At 45.6% G+C, this 11,458-nt stretch overlaps 1 protein-coding gene across 1 annotated transcript; it reads left to right on the forward strand.

Moving 5' to 3' along the window:
* The first annotated feature begins 2,446 nt into the window (after window positions 1-2,446).
* Window positions 2,447-7,107, forward strand: MRPL9 (mitochondrial ribosomal protein L9). The gene is made up of 7 exons (XM_059138351.1): window positions 2,447-2,866; window positions 3,029-3,185; window positions 3,634-3,758; window positions 3,972-4,022; window positions 5,617-5,718; window positions 6,222-6,305; window positions 6,414-7,107. The coding sequence occupies exons 1-7, from the start codon at window positions 2,750-2,752 to the stop codon at window positions 6,546-6,548; spliced, it is 771 nt and encodes a 256-aa protein (XP_058994334.1). The 5' UTR covers window positions 2,447-2,749; the 3' UTR covers window positions 6,549-7,107.
* The last annotated feature ends 4,351 nt before the right edge of the window (window positions 7,108-11,458 follow it).

Raw genomic sequence — 11,458 nt, forward strand, 5'->3', positions numbered from 1 at the left:
TACCTTTAATAACCCAGGGGTACTACACATGGTTGAATTATATCATTGCCTTGTAGGGTAGACATTGCAAACAGCCTCAGGAGCCAGGACAGCTAATGGAATTAGCTGCTGGGTGGGGCTGTAGCAAAGTGGAAAGCTCAACTCAGCTCTGTCCAGTTGTAGAAATGCAGACTCAGTGGTCCCAGATCATGTGATTTTTCTTAACTCTGTGTGTGTGTGTGTGTGTGTGTATGTAAAAGATTTTATTTGACAGAGACCGTGAGAGAGGGAATACAAACGAAGGAATGGGAGAGGGAGAAGCAGTTCCCCTGCTGAGCAGGGAGCCCATTGCGGGGCTCAATGCAGGGCTGGATCCCAGGACCCTGGGACCATGACCAGAACTGAAAGCAGACCCTTAACAACGGAGCCACCCAGGTACCCCCATATGATTTTTCAACATAAAATGGAAAGATAGATTTTTGTGTTAAATTCCTCCAAATGTTAACTAGGGGCTATAACTCAAAAAAGAATAACTGTTAATGAAAAAAAAGGCAACACTGTGAGCAAAATTTGATTCTGGGGCCACCAGTTTGAAACCTCTGCATATTCATTCACTCACCCATTCAACAAATATTGATTGAGGGCCTACTGAAAGCCAGGCAATATTCTAGGCGCTTGGGCTACACCAGTAAACAAAACAAAGACCCCTGCTTAATGGAACTTAGCTTCTAACAGTGAGAAGACAGGGGCACCTGGGTGGCTCAGTTAAGTGCCCTGACTCTTGATTTTGTGGGGCTCCCCCAATCAGCAGGAAGTCTGTCTCCCCCTTTCTCCTTGTTGACTCTCTCTAATAAATCTGAAACCGTGAGAAGACAAACTATAAACATAAAATTTAGTATGTTAGATGATAAGTGCTATGGAGAAAAGAGGATAAAGGAAAATTATGAGTGTGAAGGGGTTAGGCAGCCTGGAGAAATAAGTAGGGTAATCCACATGGGCCTCAATGAAAAGATAACATTTAATCAAAGACTTAAAGGTGGGGGAGTTAGCCAAGCCAACATCTGGGGGTGAGAGCATTCCATGCCTAAGCTACAGCTAGTGCAAACGCCCTGAGGAGAAAGTGCCGGAGTGTTTTCAAGAAACTGGGAGGCCATGGTGTAAGCTGTGAGGAAAGGAGGAGATGAAGTCAAACAGCTAACGGGGCAGATTAGGAAGGCCCTGTAGACGACTGTATGGCCCTTTCCTTTTATTCTGACTAAAGGGGGAAGTCACTGCAAAGTTTTGAGTAGGGGGGTAACATGATCTGATGTCTGTTTTTTTTTTTTTTTTTTTTTAAAGATCCTGACTGTTGTGTTGTAAATAAATTGCAGAGCACAAAGGCAGATTTGCCAACAAACTACTACTGATCCAGAAGAAAGATGGTGTCTTACTCCAGGCTGAACCATTAGAGGTGGTGGGAAGTAGTTGGATTCTGGAAACAGTTTAAAGATAGAACCCCCAGAATTTCTGGGAGTCTGAGCAAAATAAGTTGAGTCCAAGAACTGAAAGAACAGTTTCAGTTTCCATCAACTGAGATGGGGAAGGCCGCAGGTGAGGCAGTTTGAGGCAGGGTAGAGATGGGTTTGATTTGAAGCATGTTAACTTTGAATTGCCCATTAGATAAATAAGAAGACAAATAAGCAGTGGGCTATTCAAGTCTGAGTTTAGGAGAAGTCTAGGAGAGAGAAAGAACTTTGGAAATCACGAAGACTGAATGAGATCAAAGCAGGGATGTATATTGAAAAGAGTCAAGATCCAAAGACTGTCCTAGGGGCACTCCCAAGTTAAGTTCGGAGAAAAGGAGAAATCAGCAAAGCAAACTGTGAAGAAAATTGGTGAAGTTGGAAGACAACAGAAACAAAACTGGTGTCCCGGAAGCTAAGTGAGGCAAGTGTAATTAGGAGAAATGAGAACGTTTAAGGGTCAAATAACAGGATGCATAGAACACCTTTACGCAATCTCTGATGCCAAACAGACCCTGTTCACTCCATGTGGTCTTCTCTCGGGTAGGAAGATTCTCCACAGAACAGTCTGGACCCTGCTGCGAAGGGAGCAGAAGGCAAGCTGGGGACAAAGCACAAGCTGGGGTGGGGGTTGTGGGTTGTGAGCTTGTGCTTTGTCCTTTGTGCCTTCTGCTCCCTCACCACTGCCATGCTTTCCTTTTTCTGTGGCTTATCTCCCTTGCGATTTAGAATTCTTTAAATACTAGCTGGAGTAACACAGTTGTAAAGATTAAGGGTAGGCCTCCTCCTGGCTGCCCACAGTTTTCCAGAGGATCCCATCTCTCCCCCATTTTAGGAAGATCTCAAGTAAGGAAAAGTGAGCGCAGCAACCCTCTTCCCTTGGCATCCAGTTATCACAGAATGCCACAGCCGCAAGTGACCTCAAAGCCACAAGAAATAAACCAAAGCCCCCATTTTAAAGATAAAGTGAAGCCAAGAAGGAGCCGGTGTCTTTCTCCGGTTCATGCCATGATCTGTCAGGGCGTGCCTGCTCGGAAAAGAAACAGGAAGGAGGGAGTGAGGAAAACGCCGAATCACAGATCATTGCCTTAGCTCCCCCAGCTCCCGACCGCCAGGAGGCGGCTAGGCCACCCTCGGACTGGGGCCGGATCTGCTCCTCGGCTTCGCCAGCCGGAGAGGTGGCAGCTCAGGCGCGCCGCGGGCAGCCGCTGGGGCCTTTCCTGCGCCGGCGCTGGGGTCCTCTTCCACTCTCCCTCGGCGCTGGGAACATGGCGGCGGCCGCGGGGAGAGCGTTGCTGCGAGGAATGGTGCGGGGCCTGCTGCTCCCGCGACTCGCAGGGGGCACGCCCGGCCCGGAGCGCGACTTCAGCCTCTCTCACAATCGGGTGAGGGCCACCTCTGAGCTCAGGGAGTCCTCGCCTCTGGTGGGACTCTTTACGCCCAAATACCGTTCTGGGGGGCCGCGGCTTGGCAGGGGCTGTTCCTGCGGCTGAGGGCGGCAGGGGGTTCTCCGGGAGGCTCACTCACCCTCCGTCCCCGGCTGCCAGGGCACAGTCATCGTGGAGCGCTGGTGGAAGGTGCCGCTGGCCGGAGAAGGCCGGAAGCCGCGCCTACGCCGGCGACACCGGGTCTATAAGCTGGTAGAGGACACGAAACACGGGCCCAAAGGCAGCCTGGAGCTCATCCTCACGCAGTCCGTGGAAGGTGAGGCCTGGTAAAGATCCTTCCTATCTTAGGCTGGCTCTCTTTGGTATTAGCTTTTCCCTGCCGTCCCCCCTTAGCTGTTTTCGTCCTTACTCTACTTTGTAGAAATGAGCTGCTGTATATTTGAGAAGAAGCCATAACAAGTACTATGATTGTGCCCTCGCGTTCCTGCATAGAGAAACATGCAACAGTGCAAGGAGGGAAAAGGAGGCCTAATAGCATGTGCTACAGTTACTGAGATCCAATGATGGGACAGCTCTCACTTTGTACAGGGAATATTAAATTTCTAAATCAGGCCCAGAGAAACTAATTAGAAATTTCTAAGTGTTCTTAGTGAATATTAGCATTTTTTCTAGAATAAGCGCTATGAGGGAATAATAGCTGCTTCTTTCTTTGATTCTTGGCTCCTTAAACAGGAGTCTGATCCAGTATCTGTTCTCATTGGTAGGACTTGGAGTCCGGGGTGACCTGGTCTCAGTGAAGAAATCTTTGGGCCGGAATCAACTACTGCCTCAAGGTCTGGCTGTATATGCCTCCCCTGAAAACAAGAAACTGTTTGAGGAGGAGAAATTGGTGAGCGCAAGGAAGGCCGAGGGGCTTGGAGGAATAAAAATCATAAGATTTCTTCTTGCAACTTTCTTTTCTTTGCTATCTAACTTAAAAATGAAATAGAGACTAGAAGTACAAGAATCCAGAAACTCAGCCTGTATCCAGCATAGTAAATTCAATATTTATCATGGACTCCTATTTTTTTTCTTTTTTCTCATCTTTAACTTTCTTTTTTAGCTGAGACAAGAAGGAAAATTAGAGAAGATCCAGACCAGGGCAGGTGAGATGGTGAGTAAAAACATAGAAAGTTGTTACTTGTCACCTAAGGATTCACCATTTTCTTCCTGAGAGGCTCCTTGATTTCCTTGAAATCTCCTGATTGCAGAGACAAGTGTAGGAGAAAGGAGAAATGTTTGGCTGCCATAACTGGTATTGAGACCTCCTGGGAGATCCTCACTTGTTGGGTGATGTGCCCTTATTGAGGAGGGCCCCAGCCCGATTACCAGGGGATCCATGGAAAAATGGGAGATGAGGATTCTGTCTCCAAGGATATTTACAGATAAGTCACAGAGAACATAGGCACATGAGAAGGTGATCAGTAACCTCAAGGCAGTAGATTATAAGAATGACATGGATCAAAAAGGGTTAGGGTGACTGGAGAGGACTTTTCTTCAGATGGGATTGAATTGGGCCTTGTGGGATTAGTAGGCTTTGGATAGAACAGGACAGTGGGAAAGGTATCAAGGGAAAAAAAGTATAGGTGGTTCAGGCATTATTTTAACATGGAAAGTAGAACCAGTCTAGCAAAACCAGAGGACTTACATAGGGTAATATTACAAAACATATGGCTGGAAAGAAAGTTGGGGTGAGATTGCAAAACATTTTGAATCCTCAGCTAATGAATTTATACTTCATTCTCTAAGCAGGGAGAAATTGTTAATGGGGTAGGGGTAGGACTGAAGGGCCAGAAGTATTGGGTTAATATGGTCTGTGAAAGTTATTCTATCCTGAGGCACCTGGGTGGTTCGGTTGGTTAAGCGTCCGACTTGATTTCCTCTTAGGTCATTTCAGGGTTGTTAAATCAAACCCCAGGTCGGGCTTTTTGCTCTTCGTGGAACCTGCTTAATATTCTCTGTCTCCTTATACCCCTCCTCACTCATGCATGCTGTCTCTCTCAAAAAGAAAAGAAAAAGTCAGTCTCTTCTGAGATATACCACTGGTCCCCATTGATAGGTCTAACTTTGACATAGCCTATTTCTCCTTGCTTAGGAACAGCCAGGTATAGGTGGCCTTCTCCTCCAAAGTTTCACTAAAACATCTTCCTACAAAATCAGCCTTGAGACAATGGCTCAGTCAATTGGGCGTCTGCCTTCAGCTCAGGTCGTGGCTTTGGGGTCCTGGGATTGAGCCCCACGTTGGGTTCCCTGCTGGGCAGGGAGCCTGCTTCTCCCTCTCTCTCTGCCTGCCATTCCCCCTGCTTGTGCTGTCAAATAAATAGATTTTTAAAAAGAAGAATATTCTCCCTCCCAGTCACCTTCCCTATATGCTTGTGAGGCAGAAATTGTGCCCTTTTCCTGAACCCAGACCTTATGCTTCTTGCTAACGTGTTTCTTCTCCTTTGATTGCAACTCTAACGTATCTCTCTCTCTCTCTTTTTTTTTTTTTTTATATTATTTGTCAGAGAGCGAGCGAGAGCGAGCACAGGCAGACAGAGTGGAAGGCAGAGTCAGAGGGAGAAGCAGGCTCCCCGAGGAGCAAGGAGCCCGATGCGGGACTCGATCCCAGGACGCTGGGATCATGACCTGAGCCGAAGGCAGCTGCTTAACCCACTGAGCCACCCAGGCGTCCCTCTAACGTATCTCTTGTTTATAATTCCTATCAGACAGTGAAATTTCTGAGAAGCTGTCATCTGGAGGTGGGGATGAAGAATAACGTCAAATGGGAACTAAACCCTGAAATAGTTGCCCGCCATTTCTTCAAAAATGTGAGTGTTCCCAAATACTGCTGTACCTCTGAGGATAGAAGCTTCCCCGGGAATGAGGCCAACGATTGATCTGTTAGGAAAGGGTGTGATCATACAGCTGGAGTTAGGGAAAGTGTTGTTTGGTTGCAGGGGTTGTGGGAGGGAAATGGCTAAGGACTAAGTGGCCAGAATTTGAAGGCAGATTGGAAAAGATGGTGGAATTATTTATTTCCTCTCTAGATAGGGAAAACCTAGGAAATGTGACTCACTGGGGAATTTGTACTTTTGTGAAGTGATTTTCAGTCTCAAGACCTGCTTTTCCTTGGTGAATCCTCCTCCTCTTCTGAGAAATTAGGACCGAGTTTCTCTGCTCTTATCTCTGGAGGTCTGTGCCCTCCCAAGGAATCAGCCAGTGTAAACTCAGTTTTTTTCATTCCTTTACAGGAAACTCCAGAACCTCCTTTGAGGTTGCCTACAGTTGCATCAATGTAAACAGATCTCTTTTTGGTTGTGACTTTTTGCAGCTTGGTGTTGTGGTCGCCCCACATGCATTAAAGTTACCAGAAGAGCCCATTACGCAGTGGGGGGAGTACTGGTGTGAGGTGACGGTGAGTGTGTCGCATATGGTCTCCTCTTTCTGGCTGGTGAAAAGGTGGGATTGGATGGTAGTAGCTCTTATCTGCCCAACTGACCTCTTCCTGTCATTTTGTGTACAGGTAAACGGACTTGACACTGTGAAGGTACCTATGTCTGTGGTGAACTTTGAGAGGCCTAAGACCAAAAGATACAAGTACTGGTTAGCCCGGCAGGCTGCCAAGGAAATGGCCCCCACCAGCTCCCAGATGATCTAACCCTTCTGACCCTCAGAAGCAGAAGAGCAGAATCAGAGGAGCCGGGAGCAACAATGGGCCAGCACCCTGATACCACTCCCAGCTCTGACCAAATAATGGAATTTACAGAGCATGTGGGGACATGGGCCTAAACTGCACATACACATTGAATCCACCGTATCTCCTACCTCCGTGCTTGCCTGTTACTACATCCGGCCTTACCGGGCAGTCCTGCTCATAGGCTACCAGGCTGTAGATTTAACAGATGGAAACAGTCTAGATCCTGTTTGGCCTGCAATTTGTTGGAACAAGTGGAAGAGCTAGCCATGGTCTCCAGGAATGGTCCCACATACAAACTGAGCATTTGTATCTTAAGAGGAAATAAAGAGGTTTGCTCTTTTTATTTTTTGGTGTTTTTACAACAGTGATACAATATGCACAGCAGTTACTTTTATGCAGTTAGGATTGAACACCACCGCACCTTTATGTTTACTTTTCTGTCCGCTACAAATGGGGCTGTGTATGGTCTTTAAGTGTTTGTGTGCATGTTTTGATAAATTTTAAATTTCTAATTTTCCAATTTTTTTTGATTGTAGCATACTTGACACACCATGTTATGTTAGTCTTAGGTGTATGGCATAATGATTGGATAATTCTGTATGTTCTCCTGTGCCTACCCAAGTCTGGTTGCCATTTGTCACTGTGCAGTGCTATTACAATACCACTGACTATAAGCTTGTGTTCTTTTTAGATGTTGTTTACCAGGCTTGAGTAGACTGGGGATAGGACCACCAAGTAGGTTGTCCTCTGGAACTACTGGGGTTTAGTGCTAAAAAGGAAGGAAGAAGTATTAGGGTCCGTAATCAAAGGAGTGAGACTGATACAAAGTGAAGGTCAAGCAAAACTTTATTTCGTGCCGAGCATCAAGAATCAAACTGACCAGTCAGGGCCGTCTCTTGCAAAGAGGTGACCCCTCCCAGCCTCACAGACTTAACTTTTATAGAGGTAGTTTAGCCGGGCTATACACAGGTGGCCAATGAGATTGCAATACACAGAGAAAACTGCAGTCATGCTAGGTCTGCCACACACACAAAAAAACTGGTAGGTTACACACGCGTGGCCAATTGAATTTTAATTTACCCTGGTAGATATATGCACACCCCACTGACTGGGATGTCTTTACCTGGCCTGACCTGTCCTTGTATCTAGGCTTTGCAAGTAAGTTCCTCTGGGAGGGGCAGGGTCAATCTAAGTTGACTGCGTAGACAACAAAATGGCTCCCTCTGATTAAATAGGCCCTTACATTTGAAGAGGATGCATTTGCAGGCTAGATCCCATGGGTGCTGTGGGCAAAGGACTTAAGCAAATAGGCTTCGGTTTTAAGAGTTCTATTTGGGGCGCCTGGGTGGCTCAGTGGGTTACGCTGCTGCCTTCGGCTCAGGTCATGATCTCAGGGTCCTGGGATCGAGTCCTGCATCGGGCTCTCTGCTCAGCAGGGAGCCTGCTTCCTCCTCTCTCTCTCTGCCTGCCTCTCTGCCTACTTGTCTCTCTCTGTCAAATAAATAAATAAAATCTTTAAAAAAAAAAGTTATTTTTGTTAGGTATATTGATAAAGTCAAGAAGTTGAATAAGCACAATGGATTCTACTTTTTTCTTTTTAAAGATTTTATTTATTTGACAGATCACAAGTAGGCAGAGAGGGGGAAGTAGGCTCCCCACCAAGCAGAGAGCCCAACGTGGGGCTCGATCCCAGGACCCTGAGATCATGACCCAAGCTGAAGGCAGAGGCTTAACCCACTTGAGCCACCCAGGTGCCCTGGATTCTGCTTTTCTAAAGGGATTCAAATAAGGCCTAAAGATAATTGCTGGGAGAAAATGAAGCTGAGATGAAAGAAATTTAAGGAGAACTTTTGTTTCTATAACCAGCCCCTGAAATTATGAAAAAGATGGTACCTTGGTTTCTAGACCAGGGTTACGATATAGGGCTAGTCATTGGGTAGTTCTAGAATAGGGATCTTGAGGGGAGATAAGGGAAGTAGGTAGCTCTGCATAAATTCAAGGTCCATGAGTGGAAAAAAGACCAACAGTTGACAAATGGATTATGATAGTCACTCAAATATACTGCGAGGTCACACAATTTAGGAAAGGTAAAGAAGAGACCATTGACTCTGCGATCCTTACTAGAAGCTCAGAGACTTGTTTTTATCCTACTGTTCGAGCTCATCTACCACTCCGAGTCAGGTAAATAACTTTCATTCACATGAGGCTATCCCAGCTAATAGAGGTTTATCATCAGTTGCACTGATAATTGTCGCCAGCCTCACACTGGCCAGACTCCATAACTCAAGTGTGCCACTGGCGTTGTTGGAAATTTGCCATTTCAGTGATCTCCATCCCTACAGTAAAGATGAAAAGCTCATTTAACAACATCTTTCCATACCACCACCATTAGCAACGTGAAGCTCTCTGAAATTGCCTGAGTAACAGGCACAACATTCCACACAGCTAATCCCGAAGTGTTTCTATCTTGATTTGCTATAATGTGAGTTCCTGGTGAAACAGACTGAATTGGAAATTTGTTTGCAGGAAGTGTATGGAGGGGGAGTCAAGGAAGGGGGACTGGGTAGAGGGGGAGGGGGACCTGAGTGGTGTCAACAAAGACCTTGGTCTCTCACACTCAAGCTAGGATCGCTGTGCAGAAATGTGTAACCTATTGAGGCAAGTGGCCAGACATGTACCCCCACGTGGACCCCGAAAGGGCCATGTGCTCAGGTGAGATGACTGACTACAGGTGAAGGTAGTTCCAGGAGGAACTCCAATAAGAGCTTTCAGCATTCTCAGCAGCTTCAGTCCTGGAGCGGGAAATTGGGGCCCACTGTAAGTCTCCACTACAGTCCACCTTTTGTGACTTTCAGATCCATTTACTTCGTAAGTTCTGAAATGATCTCTTTGGGATTCTGATAGGCCCCTTTTCCTGGGAAAACACAGGGGAAGGTCTGGGACAGCTCACAGCCCCTGCTGCTACAGCTTGTCCTGTCTGCAGGGGTATTTATCCTCTCCCCACTCTACTCCCCATTTAGATTCCTAGCTACACCCCCTTAACTTGTACTTCTAGTCCAAAGAGGTTACCTGGTCATTATGCCCTTTGCAGGCCATGACTGCACCTGTCTGTGTATAATCAAAATTAATAACAGTATCAGAACACTGTGAAATATGCTGTCTGTAAACCCCAAAGAGGTTTACCAGGCAGTGTGTTCCCTTCCTAATAGTGAGATGGGAGATGTAAAATTTCTCCTTTACTTTGGAGGGAATGTCCTGGCATGGTCCAGACCACTGGACCTCTAAAAACATCATTGAATATTCACAGGTTTATGTACCTCCAGTCTCTAATGTACTTGCATTTCTTGTTCATCCTGTACAATGACCATGATGACATCAGTGTGATAAGGTGATACTTTGTGGAATGCCCAGATGGTCTAGGTGATAGGATGACGGGGTGGGAGGGTTTACATGGTCCAGGTGCAAGACTAAATCTATATTACTGCTCATCCCACTAGTGAAAGCAAACTTTTTATGATCCTCCTTTCCTATAGAGATAGAAAGGAATATATTGCTCAAAATAATGGCTGCCTGTTGCATACCTGAGGCTGTGTTAATCTGCTCTAGCAAAGACACCACATTTAGCACAGCCGATTACTTGTTGAAAATTATTTGGTTGAGATGGTCATAATCCAGGAACAGTCTGGTTTTACCAGGGACCAGGCTAGTGAATCAAATAGCCTTATGATGGGACCACCTTCTTGAAGACCTTCAAGAAGGCCACTGATGTGATAGTTTTGATTTATTATCTTGGCCTGAGATGGTAGAGGCAGCTTCAAGAGCTTCATGCTGGTCTTCTTTACTATGAGAGCTCTTACCGTGTCATGGTTAACGTAGGTCTGCCAACTCTCAAATATGTCCATCTCAGTTACTCATCAAGGACCAGTGAAATGACTGCTAGGTGGATCTATGAACCCAGCACAACCACTGAGAGCCAGACCTGGGTCTGGAATATTTGACACCCTGTCTCCATACACTGCCACTCTAACAGGGCCATATGATGCTTTATATCTGTGGACATCAATATCAGATAGGGTTCTGTAGCAGGTACTTCTTCAAATGGTCAAATATTCCTCTTTTTCCAGTATGTATTGTGCAAACAAATCATCATGAGTCCTTATGGGAGAAGACGGGGAATTACTATCTTACACACTTGTCACACTGTTTCAAGGCCCTATCTCCTAGGGCCTTAGCCTCTTACAGCTGAAAATCTGGCTCAGGAAGACTTCCACTTCTACCCATGAAGTGATCACAGCTATAGAAATCACATTCCCAATATAAATAACCAAAAACACAGACAAAATTATACATGTTTGTGGATGTTGAAAAGCAGGTAGTGCAGAACTCCATTAAATGAGAAGATGAAAATAAATGAGGTGAGCTGAGCCGTCCAATTGCCTCAGTTTATTGCATCGAGGTAGTTTCCTGCACTGCAGTGAGGGAGCCTAAATAAAGCCAGAGATTAGAGCTGGTGGAGGGTCATGAAGTCCCCACCTTTCCCTCCCATGCCAAAGCAGTTCACAGAAAGTTAAAACAGAAGTTTAACAAATATTGTGAAAATGTCTATGCTACCTAAAGCAATCTACACATTTAATGCAATTCCTATTAAAATCACATCCATTTTTTTCAAAGAAATGGAACAAATAATCCTAAAATTTATATGAAACCAGAAAAGACCTCGAATAGCCAAAGGAATATTGAAAAAGAAAGCCAAAGTTGGTGGCATCACAATTCCGGACTTCAAGCTCTATTACAAAGCTGTCATCATCAAGACAGTATGTACTAGCACAAAAACAGACACATAGATCAATGGAACAGAATAGAGAGCCCAG

This window comes from Mustela lutreola, chromosome 10, assembly GCF_030435805.1.
Source record: "Mustela lutreola isolate mMusLut2 chromosome 10, mMusLut2.pri, whole genome shotgun sequence".
NCBI classification, from domain to species: Eukaryota; Metazoa; Chordata; class Mammalia; order Carnivora; family Mustelidae; genus Mustela; species Mustela lutreola.